This window comes from Primulina eburnea, chromosome 8 (assembly GCF_022965805.1).
Source record: "Primulina eburnea isolate SZY01 chromosome 8, ASM2296580v1, whole genome shotgun sequence".
Classification (NCBI taxonomy): domain Eukaryota; kingdom Viridiplantae; phylum Streptophyta; class Magnoliopsida; order Lamiales; family Gesneriaceae; genus Primulina; species Primulina eburnea.
This window is the reverse complement of record NC_133108.1, coordinates 5,145,188-5,159,838: the sequence shown is the minus strand read 5'-3', so window position 1 is coordinate 5,159,838 and position 14,651 is coordinate 5,145,188. Positions and strand designations below refer to the sequence as shown.

The following is a 14,651-nucleotide window of genomic DNA, read 5'->3' as shown; positions in this document are numbered from 1 at the left end:
GGTGTGCCCGTGAGTATCGTTAGTGACAGAGATCCTCGTTTTACATCTAGATTTTGGGGCAGCTTTCAGCAAGCTTTGGGCACTACCTTGAGTTTGAGTACTGCATATCACCCAGAGACTGACGGTCAGTCAGAGAGGACTATTCGTACTCTTGAGGATATGTTGAGATCTTGTGTGATGGATTTCGGGCCAGCTTGGCAGGATCATCTGCCACTGATAGAGTTTGCATACAACAACAGTTTTCATAGGAGTATTGGTATGTCTCCGTTTGAAGCATTGTATGGTCGACGTTGTCGTACTCCTCTGTTCTGGGAAGAAGTCGGAGAACGACAGGTCGAGGGTCCAGAATTGATTCAGCAGGCCATGGACAAAGTTCTTGTGATCAAACAGCGGATCAAGACTGCTCAGGATCGACAAGCGAGTTATGCGAACACCAAGCGCAGACCTTTTCATTTTGATGCAGGCGAGAAAGTGTTTCTCAAGGTATCACCTTTTCGGAGGATTCTGAGATTTGGACTCAAGGGTAAGCTATCTCCGAGATTCATTGGTCCTTTTGAGATCTTAGAATGTGTGGGAGATTTGGCCTACAGATTAGCTTTGCCACCGTATCTGTCTAGTGTTCACAATGTGTTTCATGTGTCCTTGCTGAGACGATACGTAGCGGATGAGTCTCATGTTTTGCATCCGACAGAAGTTCAGCTGAATCCGGATTTGTCTTTTGTGGAAAGACCGGTTTCGATCTTAGACCGGAAGGATAAGGTACTGCGGAATAAGACTATTCCTCTTGTCTTAGTGCAGTGGCAGCGCCGAGGTACTGAAGAAGCTACTTGGGAACTAGAGAGTCGCATGCGGTCAGAGCATCCAGAGTTGTTCTAGTTGTAGTATTTTCAGTTATGATTGTAATTTCAGTTGTGCTTTCAGTTGTAATTCATTCTTAAGTTGAATGTATTGTTGTTCAGAATTGTCATTCTTCAGACTCGATTTCGCGGACGAAATCCTTTTTAGAGGGGGAGAATGTAGTATCCCGATGCCTAATTTGAGTTAATTATTGGATTAATTGTATTTCGGTGGGATCGGAAGGACCGAACCGGGTTCGGATCGTCCGAAGTTGGTTCGGATCGTCCGAAGTGGGTTCGGATGGACCGTTCTGTTCGGAGTCAGACGAGTCATGTCATGTCAGAGTTCGGATCGTCCGATCAGGGTTCGGATCGTCCGAAGACAGGTGGCTGGACACGTGGAAGACATGCAATGTTCGGATCGTCCGAAGTGGATCGGATCGTCCGAAGTGGACCGGATCGGAGCGTCCGAAGTGGATCGGATCGTCCGATCGTTGTCTATAAATAGAAGCGCGAGGCTTCACTTTTCACTCGCCAATTCCGAGAGTTCCAGAGCGTTTTAGTCGTTTCTGATGGGTTTCTAGTCTTTTCCCGAGGTTCGGGCACTAGCGGAGAGCTACTGGTTTTGTAGCGGAGCTGTGCTCTAGTTGGGGGCTAGCGGCATCAGTGGGCTGACTACGGACGCAGGTATAGTTCTGGGTTCCCTTTGAGATTTGAGAGTATCTATTAGTCTAGTTAAGGCTTTTAGATGTGGTTTAGTGATATGGTATCACTTGGATTGTAGGCTTGATTCTAGGGCTGATTGCTAGGATCTACTGGTTTGAGGTACGAAAGTACTATCCGAGATAGCAGGATTGAGTATGCTTTACTATGTGTTGCATGTTTATGTGTTGCATTATTATCTGTCATATGATGCATGGTTTATTATGCGGCATTTGCATAATCATGTTGAGCCTGATTATCTTTGAGATAGCCTGTTGAGAGGGTGCTCAGCCCTCATTTGTTGTGGATGGTTGGACCCCGTTGGCCGACGGTGGTCAGGTCACCGATATATCCACAGGTTCATTTGGTATGGGAGCCACCTCCTGGTGCGACGGCGCAGAGTGCTACATACCTTGACGTCATTTGTCTGAGCAGTATTTCGATATACCCAGATCCTGGTATCTAGTACATTTTGCATACATGCATGTCATAGTCTTGTATACTCATGCTTTCGGTACTGAGCGTTTTATGCTCACGTCCTCGGTTTATCTCTGTTTTGGACACCCTATTCGATGGGGCAGGTCTCAGGTTAGACGGTCCAGGAGGGAGTGGACAGGGAGCTGGCAGAGGTTGACCTGTAGTTGTTGGTATTTGTTCTTGGAATTTAGTTCGATCTGGTTGTTTAAGTATTTTGTACTTACAAATTCGATTGGGTTGTATTATTGTTTTTCCGCTGTTTACCTGATTCAGTTTTAAATGTTAAATTTGCATGCTTAAGTTCTGATTAGTAGGTGATTCTGGAACGGGTCACTACAGGTCACCACGGGCACATTGCACGATGTCACAGGATAGTGTAGACATCTTGGGACGGAAGTGCCTGACAGTGGCGGGATCGCCACGGGCACATTGCACAATGTCTCAAGATGGGATATTAGCGATAGAGCTACAGTCCATGACGGTTAGGTCAGGACGCCGGATGTTTGGTTATATCGAGTAATAGGATTGGAATTCTTCTATTACGGAATTCGATATAGGAACACCATATTTGGTTATATCGCGTAATAGGATCAGAGTTCCTTCTATTACGGAATTCGATATAGGAACACCACATTTGGAAACCGAGATCCCTAGACTAGGATTGAGTCTAGTTTGAATTGTAGAATTGTAATTATGTTTCAGATTTTGATACATATTACTGTTACCTGATTACATGCTTTATATTTGTTTATATGATTGCATGTTTCGTTGATTTATACTGGGATTTATTCTCACCGGAGTTATCCGGCTGTTGTCGTGTTTGTATGTGTACATGACAACAGGTGGGACATGATCAGGGTCTAGGAGATGAAGAGAGATCGTGATTAGAGTGGAGGCACCAGACTTGGATTATGATGTATAATAGGGTTGTAACACTTGACATTAGTTTTTAAACCTTAGTCTAGTTGAATGCATGCAGTACAGGACTTGTATTATATTTTATACTGATATGTATATGAGTTTGATTTCACTACGTTCCGCATTTTTTTAAAAAAAATTTAGACCCTGTTTTTAATTGATTAATTAGTCCCAATTATGATTAAGAACTTGATTAGCGTCCGGGTCCCCACACATTGGAACGTCTCTTGCAAACTGTTTAGGCCTTATACAATTTATTTTGCAAAATTTTCTCCATTGTTTCATAACTTGGGGATGTATCCATAAATAATGAATTGCGTTCTTAAGTGATTGAATATGTGATGCTAAATTTTTTAGTTCATCTTGAATTCACAAATTTAAAATATGACATTTACATCTAATATGAAAAATTTACCATCTAGTGATGTTTACGTATTTCAATAAACTCACTAATGCTAGAAGTATTTGACTAATATTATTAAAAAATTTGATAAAACATGAGAAATTATATCATATTCCTTCGAAATAATAAATATAAAAGAAATATTTTGTCATGTGTGCTTCGTTCAAACATCTATATGTAAGTAATATTTTTTATTGTTCAAAAAACTGTCAATCCAATGACATGTAAGTACCCATATATGAATAATTTTGCCAATTATAACTCAAATTATCCAACACACAAAGGAACTTTATAATTCAAACTAACAAATTCTTTAATATATTTTTTTCAACGACTACTTTTTTAAGTATGTGTTGAGTGTATTTCGTGGGATACTTCTACTAGAAATATTTATATTTGTGGAAAGTCAATTTTCAGAAGATAATTTATCACTAAACTAAAAAAAAGTTGTTCAAACACACAAAATTAAATTGTTTCTTCTTTAAATTTATTTTTTTAAAATTAAAAAAAGTTACCCAGATGAAAAGAGAATGTCGGAATTCGAGTTTGAAAACGACCATTACCAATTTTCACTGGATGATTTTTTTCGACGCACTGCGTTAAAGTTCTATAATCACATCCTTGTTGAAATTTGTAAGTTTTCGAACAATATTTCATTTGGCTTGCATATCAACAGAGGAAAGCATCATCTTTTCGAAATGTTTGGTGAATATATTAGATTTTGGACGATGCACCGTTCGAGTTTTACTTTTAGACATCATCACATTGCTCAATACTTTCTTTACTTTGATCGATGATGTGTCTGTTGAGCCTCTTTTTCTCGTTCTTGATGTTTTAATCGGAAAAATAAAGATCATAGCTGTCGACATTGAATGAAAGAAAACTGGAGCTCGAGTGGAATGATACACTTTTCTTTTTTCTTTTTGTTTTTCCACTCCTACAACATGATCTATTAACTCCGGCCATTTGTGATTTGTATAAATATGAAATTGAAGTAATAATGAAAATAAAACAACAATTGAAATAAACCAATAATCGAGACATGGTATTTTGAGAATCAATAAAGAATTGTAAATTATAGATTGAGAAAAAATTGCATGAAAAAATGAAGGGACGAGGGGTATTTATAAGAAAAAAATAAAAGAAAAAATTAATTTGCAACAGACATTGATTTTTTTAAAAAAATTATTATCCAACCCGATGGATGGAACGGTTTTTTTATATACCATAAACCGAAATCAAACTGCCTCAGTCCGCCTCAAGCTGTTTCAGAAGTGGTTCCGAGTCAAACCCATTAACCCGGTTAACCGATCCATTAACCACAGGTCGGTCGGCTCCAGTTTGGGTCGGATCAGACCTAACCCTTGACCAGTTCTATTTCTATACGGATATTAATACCTCTTTTAAAAAATGTTATTTTAATACTTTTTAGCCGCTGCCGCCCAAGCCAAAATGGCAATATAAGTGGGCCGTGGAAGGCTCGGCTCCATTGCTTGAAATATTGGGCCTGCGTTAGAGATTTCAGTAAATTATACAGATTCGGCTTGATTTCAGCCAATTTTTCATTACTAGATAAGATAGGACAATGAGCGGTCATGTTTCCTTAACTAGACGTATGCATGCATGCATGAGAATAGGCACCAGCATAGCCTTATCCTATGCCTCAATACGATAAACCCAAAAAAAGAGAGATAAGAGGACTGTAAAAAACAAGAGGAATGGACAAAAAAGGACAATGAAAATCATGGAAATAATAATATCACCGTAATGGTCGAATCTATGCTATATTTAGAGTAACATTCCAATTGTTATTCACAGAAATAACACGAAAATTGATTATTACAAAACAAAAGTATGCAAAAACATTTACAGTTCTCAATATGGGCAATCGATTTGAATAATTATTTTCTTGAAAAAGAAAGAATCGAATTATTGTAGAACATGGAAATTGGAAGAGTCAGTCGTCTTGAATTTTCATGGAAAGGGAAGATTACTTTGGAAATGGGGAATCTGATGAATGAAGAAGCGGGGCCCCTCCACTGAGTTAGCAGTTCAAGTGTATTAAGGTTGAAGACAAATTTTGGTTTTGGTATTACATTTTTTTCCCCATGGCCAACTAGTTTGAAAGCTCCATAGCTTTATATCCAGCCAGCATTCACTTACCTTTGTCCAAATACTTCACCCACCACTTGCTCAATATCGCACCATTTTTCTCTCCCTTTTATTGATTTCTTTCCTCTCTTCCCATAAACAAATATTTCAGATCTACGCTTTCTTCTTTCAAAAAGAGTCCTTATTTCTATTCATAACTATTTTTTTAATAATTGGGTTAGAGAACGTGAAACATAATAATGTGCGATCAGATCATGCATGATCAGTATATATATATTAATGTTGATAATTATCTACTGATGTTTCTGTTTAACTCATCATAAAAATAGAAATTATATTTTTATCTCTGCATATTAAATGTATACAATCTATCAGATACATTAAAAATTAATAGTCAAAACTTTAATCGATCGATTTAAATTTGGACTTCACTTAATGGATATGCCGCTACACATAATTATTATTCACGTATAAACTCAAATAATAAATTGATCCAACACTAATATCTTTCTTAAAAAATAAATAAATATTATAGAGAGTTGGGTAAAAACATAGTACATCCATACTCTAGAATTTATAATCCATACTCATATCATGAAATGATGAAATAGTTCGAGCCTATGTCATTTTTTTTATTGGTGATGTGCCCTCATACAATATTCTCACTAATAGACTTCGATACTTTTTTATAAACCAAAGATTTAAAAAAAATTCAAAACTTTAATATTTTTACTACACGGAAATGTGGATTTTTTTTGGCTATAATATGAGAATGAACCTACACATCTCCCATATCAAAAGAGATTTATGTCATTATACAAATCGAACTACGACACTTGAATTTTATAATATAATAAACGATGTATTTGGATAAATTGATATGAATTTCGATTAATTTTATTGTTTATTACGAAATAATAAAATAAATATTAAATTTTCACATCACTTATTTATACGTTAATTATATAAAATAAAATAGATTTCAAATAATACAATAACTTAAAATTCATCCTTATTAACACAAAATATTGTATAAAAATATTGAAGTCGGATTTAAAATTTAAGATCTTATTTTTTAAAGAGTAGGTCTCATGTGAGACCGTCTCACGGATATCAATCTGTGAGACGGGTCAACCCTACCCATATTCACCACAAAAAGTAGTACTCTTAGCATAAAAAACAATACTATTTCATGGATTACCCAAATAAAGATCCGTCTCACAAAATTTGACCCGTGAGACCGTCTCATACAAGTTTTTTCCTTTTTTAAAATACAAAACAATATTTGAAATTATCGACACAACCTAAAGATTTCGAGTGATATTAGAGAAGGTGGAGCGCGCAAGTAACTGAGTTTTAAACAAGAACTTGCGCAAGTTATCGCCAACACACACTGGAGTTGGGGAAAATGTATGATTAAAAGGGATAAAATCCTGGGTTATTGGTATTTTCATTGAAATGGCAGTTCCGAGTAATGGAACAAACTCGGAGTTAAAAGTTTTATGGTGGCGAAGAGTAACACTATTGGACATGTGTGTTTTCGTGGCGAATTCATTATTGTCCTATTTATTCGATCAGCTCACGGAATTCGTCTATTGCTCTGTCGTTTTGTTATCTAATTGTTTCAGGCCCATATTCACTGCAAAAGTCACAAAAACCATGGCATCCCTCCATAAGCTTCTGTCTGAAGAAGGGTTCCAGCGCCAAAAATGGCGGAAACTGCCGAAAAAGGTGAAGTTTAAGGATGTTAATGCTCAAGAAGAGTCCATTGCACTGCCTATATACATCTGCCATGACAGGAGAAGCTTTGATTCCTCGTTACAGAGAGCTGAGAGGGCACTTTCACACAAGAGTTCTTCTGTTTTATCGTCAAGAAGAGGAGGGTCGGGTTCCGAAAGATCGAACTACACGAGGTCGGTATCTGAAGGGATTGTTCCTCGGAGAGATGAGCCCGCCATTGATGATGTTGCGATTAAAGCTATGATATCAATCTTGAATGGATACGTTGGCCGGTATTTGAGAGACAAGGATTTCCGTGAGAGCGTACGAGAAAAGTGTTATTCTTGCTTCGCGAGGAGGAAGAAACATGTGGATAACGACATTTTTGCTCACATGGAGTTGGGAATTCAGAGCATCGAAAGGTTGGTTGAGAAATACGACGCCAAGAAGGGAATGGATTTAGATTCTTTGCAAAAATCGATCAAACTTTTTGATTTTGTAGCGTCGTTGAATCCCGAGAATTCAAGAAATAATGCTTCAACTTGTGGGACACCCAATTCTTGTCTACCTGCTTGTGCGCAGCTTTACTTATCGATAGTCTACAAAATCGCAAGAAACGACAGAATTTCAGCTCGGCACCTGCTGCAGGTTTTCTGCGATTCGCCGTTTCTTGCTCGAACACGCTTGCTTCCGGAACTTTGGGAGCATTTCTTTCTTCCCCACCTTCTCCATCTCAAGATTTGGTACACTAAAGAGCTTGAGTTTCTTTCCGTTTCCGATTACGACGAAAATGACAAAAAGATCAAAGCTTTGAACGAGCTATACAATGATCAGATGGATATTGGGACAATGAAGTTTGCTCTGTACTACAAAGAGTGGCTCAAAATTGGCGCTCAAGCCCCATCTATTCCTTCAATCCCTTTGCCTTCGAAACTGAGCAATGCGCGTTCAAGAAGGAGATCTGCAGATTCGGCTAATTCTCATTTCCCTTTGGGCAATAAATCACTGTGAGTTTGCACCAATTGTATCCATTTTTAATGTAAAATTTTTTCGTCCATTAGCATGCATTTACCATTTCTTTAATCCTCATAGATATCAAGAAGTCTTTGGCCCCATTCCAAAGGGGAGGTCAATTGACATCGACAATAGGAATGGAGCTTTGAAAAACGATTGGGATACGGAGGAAGAAAATATTATTAGCCTAGAAGACGATGTGAGTAACGCCTGTCATCACAGTATTTGAATTTTAGGAAGATACTTTTGGTTACTTAGTTATATAGTGCATAACTATCTTCTTCATATTGGCAGAAGAAAGCCATGGTTCAGCTAAAGTCATCTAGTCAAAGTTATCGAATGCAGGAAGTTGAGGTACGGTCTGACAGTAAGAAAAAAGATTATTTCCGGTTTTTGGCTTGCCGGACTGAACCAGTAGTGTGTTTTTTAAAGGGAGTTGATTTGCCGAGGAATTATGAGAAATTTAAGAATGATGGAACTGTGAATCATATTGAGTCAGATGACATGACTCGAGCTATTGCCACTATTTGCTCTTCAGAGAGCTTGAGTGATTGTGAAATGGCCATTCGCTCTATTAGCAAATGCTGGTTAAATTCTAATGGAGATCCTAGAATTGAAAATTCGTTGTCACATCCATCTGTTATACAAGGAATAATGGAAATTCTGTTTGTTTCCGATGAAGATGAAATATTGGAGCTGGCTATATCAATTTTGGCAGAGTTAGCTACAAAGAGTGAAACAATTAGACAATTCATATTGAATTCAGATCCACAGCTTGATGTTTCCCTGAGACTATTGAGAAGTGGGAGCCTATTCCTAAAAGCTGCAGTTTTGCTTTATCTAGTGAAACCAAAGGCAAAACAGATGATATCATCGGAGTGGATTCCATTAGTTCTTCGAGTTTTGGAATTCGGTGACCATGTGCAGACATTATTCGCTGTTAAATGCCGCCCTCATGAAGCAGCATATTACTTCCTAGATCAACTCTTAACCGGTTTTAACGAAGATAAAAATCTTGAGAATGCTAGACACATAATTTCACTTGGCGGATTAGGTTTATTAGTAAGGAGGATGGAGGAAGGGAGAACTTTTGAGAAAAGTGAAGCTGCTTCTGTTCTTTATTATTGCATTCAAGCCGATGGAAGTTGTCGACACTATTTAGCAAAAAACTTGAGAAAAGACACTATTTTATCACTCTTGGTTCAAGGGGAGAACACAAAATCTCAAGGGCGTGCTCTTGAGTTGCTGACAGAGTCACTTTGCCTTAGCAGGTATGTTTGTCAAAATCTCAATTCCTTTTGTTGTTGTTTTTTTTTGGTGATGGGCAGCTTTTACATAATTTTTTGAAATACCAGCAGAAAACAAAGAATGGAGTCCTTAAGCGCGCTAACAAAAGGGTGGGACTGCTTAAACACAATGCGTATTTTGTTACTACGCCTCCAAAAGGCTCGAGTGCAAGAGCGTCCCATCATTGCAGTGATATTGCTACAGCTAGATCTTATGGTGAGCTCACTGTAATCTTAATAAAAAGAATAGAATGTAAAGTATTATTTTATGCAAACTGCTTGTATGGTTCCAGGGTGATCCTTTGGAATGTAGTATATACAGAGAAGAGGCAATAGATGCCATTATAAAAGCACTAGATTGTAGGGTGTTCGACGAGAGGGTGCAGGAGAAGACAGCAAGGGCACTGTTGATTCTGGGCGGGCACTTTTCTTACACCGGAGAGCCAGAGGTGGAGAAATGGCTGTTAAGAACAGCAGGCTTCGATGAGAACATTGAAACTTCATGTTATGGAATGGATTCTGATACATATGGATTCCTAAACCTGGTATCTATCCGCAAATTTTTTTTTTCTTGCCTTTATTTTTTAAGCAAATGAGTCTTGTCTAATCTAATCCTTCAAATTATCAGGGTGAAGAGGATAAAACGACGGGAAATTTGCAAAGCAAAGCAGCAATGGTGTTGCTTAGCAGGGGAAACACAAGATTAATTTCTTCACTCTCGAATTCAATAGGCAGCGGAATCCCATGTCTTGCAAGAGCAAGCCTGGTGACTGTCTGCTGGATGAGCTGTGGCTTCCGTCTCCTCGAAGACAAAGAGCTTCAATATGCAGCATGCTCAATCCTTGTGCCACAGTTGATACAGTCCTTGAATCACGACAGTGCTCTTGAGGAAAGGGTTCTTGTTTCATTTTCTCTGCTAACTCTTACAAAGGGCACAGGTTACCTAATGAATCCCTTTTCTTTCCAATTTTTCATATGGTCTAAATAACAGACAACACATATTATTAGTGGGATTCGAATTTTTTTTTTTTGTATCAGATTATTTTGCTACGTCGCCTTCGGATAAAGGAGTTCTTGGTTGCCTAGGCCGGCTTTCCGACGTAACATGGACGGCTGAGGAGCTTATTTCACATATCACCTCCACTTCAAGTTCAATGGATCCGTTTTCTTGAATCGAAAATTACTTTTTTATTTCAACGTAAAATATAGTAAAGTCCCTGTCATTTTATATGTAGTGCTTTTGTGTTTGTTGTATAGCAATTAGCAGCTTGTGCTGGTATTGAGCCTCAATTTATTTTTGTCAACGATATTCTGTAGATAAAGAATCGGTCTGAAGCTTTGTATTTTTTCAATTGTCTTGTTTTCGAGAAAAATAAATATTTCTTCTTTTTTGTTTATTTTTTTAATATATATATAAATTTTGAAATGGATTATTTCCTCATTTCTACAGGCAAAATGTGTGCCGTGTATTGCTTAAAATGTCTCAGCTCTGCTGCCCTAATATGAACGAAACTTTGATAAGTTTCTTTACAAACAAAAAGCATTAAAATCTGAGAGCATCAAACGCAGGGTTAATTTGAAAAATAATAGCCATCAAACATGTTAATTATTATTGTGTTGTAACTTTTATTTATAAAACATAATAATAAAATATGTCGAGTATTGTTGTAATATGTAATTGTGTTGTAACTTTTATTTATAAAACATAATAATAAAATATGTCGAGTATTGTTGTAATATGTAATTGTGGATTTGATTTTGACAAATTTCGATTTGGTTTTTCAGTTTTTCAAATTCTTAATCCGAAAACTCAACCATTTAATTTATGTTCGGTTCGATTTTTTTGTATTACGATTCGGTTAATTCGACTCGATTTATATGGTTTAATTAATAGATGAATTTTATGTTGGAGAATAAATTGTTAGTACAAATTAAATATTATTTTAAAATATCTAAAAATATCAAGATTGGATAATTAAAATAAAACTAACAATTTAAAATTAAGTATAATAAAAATATAACAAAATGATTAAATAAACATCATATTTTGTTTAAAGTTTTGATGACCTTTTGAATGGAGAAATGCTACCCTTTTATCTATTTTCAGAAATTATATATAAAACTTAACTATTGGGGAAATTAGTATATGCTATATGTAAAATGGTCCATTCGATTTTTTGATTTTTAAAATTTAAAACCAAATTTCCAAAATTCAAAATCGAACTAAATAAATCGAAATTTACTGTTTAATAGAATTTTCGGTTTTAACTATTCAACAAACATCGTTATTAGGTTTTTTTATGGAGGTCAAACCCAAAACCCCGAGAATAATTTGAAAAAATAAAATAAAAATAGGCTTCATATCCATGGATGAGCCCCACTATCTCTGACTCATCCCTAACCCAAATGGAAAAAAAAAAGCTCATCGAGAGTCCTTGTATTCTCCTATAAATATCAAGTTTGAATGTTCAGTTAATTCATTCACTATATTATTTTTTAGCAGCACCCTTAGCTGCTTCCCTTTATATCCTCAATATCTGTCTTAAGCGTCGGATGAGCTACTCCGGAACACTCTCCCGGCCCTTTTCTAACGGTCTTCTTTGTGATTTCAGGCTCAAGACAAATTCGAAACTTCCGTCTGGACTAGTGATACTTGCTTAAATCGGACTTTAAATTTCCCGTGAATATCACTGTCAATTTTTATTTTTTAAATCTCCGTTGACTTAAAGAACCACGGTCCACGAATACTTGGGTAGGGCCAACAAAATTTCGAAAAAGTATATTTAATTGATTCAATTTAAGTATTTTTTTTATTTGTTTGATAATTTGATATTAAAATCATGTAAGCTATCGATTTAGCCAGAATTAAATGCTGGTTGTTTTTAAATAAATGCCGATTGAAATCGTGAATATTTTTAAAATTTTATATATGTTTTTTTTTTTTTTTTTTTGGTATTATCGAGCCATTTTGGTAGCCTACTTGGCCCATCAAATTAAATTACCATACTTCCCTTGGGTTTCCTTTTCTTTTAAGAACGCTGTGTTCATTTATTTCTCCAGCAATTGGCAATTAGTTAATTTGATTGTTTATCCCAGACATATAACAGTTCAACTCCAAAATAAATAAACAAAGTGGACAACCAAAAGCAAACAGCACAGCTCACGCATACCTACAAACAACACCACACGATAAAAACAGTAAAAAATAAAGCAGACTCCATTAGATTCACGCACAAACTCCACCATCAGTATCAGAGGAGGAGATTGGACGTAGCTTTCCCTCAAGCAAGAACATGGTATTCTTCAAACCTTGTCAAAGCAAGCTGTAGAAGATGAAGTAGAGGTTTCTCCGGAAAAGGAAGACCTTGGCGAAGTAAACTGAGTCTCCGTGACAGATTCTTGAAACATACGCCCTCTGTATGCCACAAGATCAGCATGGTACACAGACGGCACGTGTGACACGGGCTTTGAGCACCGAACAAAGGTGAAGCACATCTCGTTATCAGTTCCTGCAAGTCATCAGATGAAAAGCCATTCTCATCCAAAGCACATAGTAGTGTGACGGCTTGCTCGTCCCCATACTGTCATAATGGCTGCAGAGATAGAAGTCGAAATCAAAAGGGCGAACAATTTTTGAATCCAGCACAGTTCCTGGCGGGATATCGCCAGAAGCTCCATCACTTGCATTTTCAGGAAAAAGACTAGTCTGGTGGCATTTTTGAGCAACAATGAGAGTGATCCTTGGCTGGTATCCTCGTCATCATAAATGGCCTTCTTAGATCAAATAGCTTCCTCAGCGAGCACCATTCCAACATTGCCCCTCACTACATCATCACGAAAAAGAACCCCACGAGCTTGTCTAGGCTTACATTGTTGTGAAGAGCGTCGATATCACCAAATCTACGACTCCTCAAACTGTTGATAAAAGCATCTGTGTGAAGGATATCAAATCGATCACCTTTGGTAAAATCTAACAAAGCCCAACGTTCAACAGCTACTCCATCCACTAGAGACCTTCTTCCAACAAGATTCCACTGGCATTTTTCAGGTGCCACTTTTACAGAATCAGAGCCTCTTAGTTTCAAGTCAGGCGCACCAATAAGAAGCCCCACAACCTTTGTCATGTTACTATCCCCCTCAATATAGAAAAACCAGTTCAAAGTACCAACGACTGCAGCTATTGAGGGGTATGATGAGTTCATGGTGCTGGATGATTTACATCGGCTTCGTTTAAGAACATCGCATGATTTTCAACACCAAAAAGAGGAAGCTCCCTTTAGTTCAAAATTACTGCCCCCGAGTTTAGCATTGATTTTGAGACAAAGATTTGCCAGTTCTTGTTCCTTTCCCTTATTGAAAATTAGAGGACAAGCAACATCTTTTCTACTTTGGAATGACTATTTAAGCCAAGTTCAGCAATTGAATAAGGATCTTTCATCCAGATTACAGAGTTCTTGTTCTATTCTTTACAGATACGAGGGTCGATTAGCGCCGGTATAGCCCTGAACCGACGGTCGATGAACCCATTGCTGCTGAGCCGGAGGCCGTTCCTGAAACTGGCGCTGCGATGCATCCCATCCTCTTCCTCCGACGCGTTGGCTCTGTTAAGTGACGCGTCCACCACCACCACCACCACCACCTCGACCACGACCGCGTCCACCTCCGGCGCCACCACCGCGTCTATAGTTGTTCCCGCTGCTGTCCATTATTGGTACGTTTACTGTATGCTTTTGATCGAAGTACAGTCCGTTATTTCTTGTTTCCCGATATGAGACCGTTTAGTTGTTTACCATAAAAGGTCACCAAGAAATATTTTTTTATACCATTTCTAAAAAAAAACAAGAACAAGGAAATACTTTTTTATACACTTAAAAAAGAAATTGTTTTTGTATATTTAATCTGTCTACATAAGCCACTCTGCCACTTCACTAATGACAATAAAATGCCTTATAAATATGATTAATATCTTGAATCAATTTATTCCACATATTTTAATTGGATACATCAAATGTGGTTACTAAATTTCCTCTGCATTTTATTTTTTCTAAATCAACAAACGTTTGTTAATTAATATCATTCGATAGCTGCTAAACTATTAAAATCAACGGTATATATAATATATGGAACATATTTTTTGTGTTCGTATATCCAAATTATATCACTCTCCCATGTTAATTATAATGC

At 37.1% G+C, this 14,651-nt stretch overlaps 1 protein-coding gene across 2 annotated transcripts; it reads left to right on the top strand.

The window, feature by feature from the left end:
* The first annotated feature begins 6,764 nt into the window (after positions 1-6,764).
* Positions 6,765-10,812, top strand: LOC140838629 (putative E3 ubiquitin-protein ligase LIN). Of its 2 annotated transcripts, none has more exons than XM_073205085.1 (7): positions 6,765-8,174; positions 8,260-8,380; positions 8,476-9,452; positions 9,540-9,684; positions 9,761-10,012; positions 10,096-10,405; positions 10,506-10,812. In XM_073205085.1, the coding sequence occupies exons 1-7, from the start codon at positions 6,907-6,909 to the stop codon at positions 10,637-10,639; spliced, it is 3,207 nt and encodes a 1,068-aa protein (XP_073061186.1). In that variant the 5' UTR covers positions 6,765-6,906; the 3' UTR covers positions 10,640-10,812. The 2 variants fall into 2 exon arrangements, with proteins under 2 accessions (XP_073061186.1, XP_073061185.1); XM_073205084.1 differs by having other exon boundaries at positions 6,766-8,174; positions 9,537-9,684.
* Positions 10,813-14,651: the final 3,839 nt, after the last annotated feature.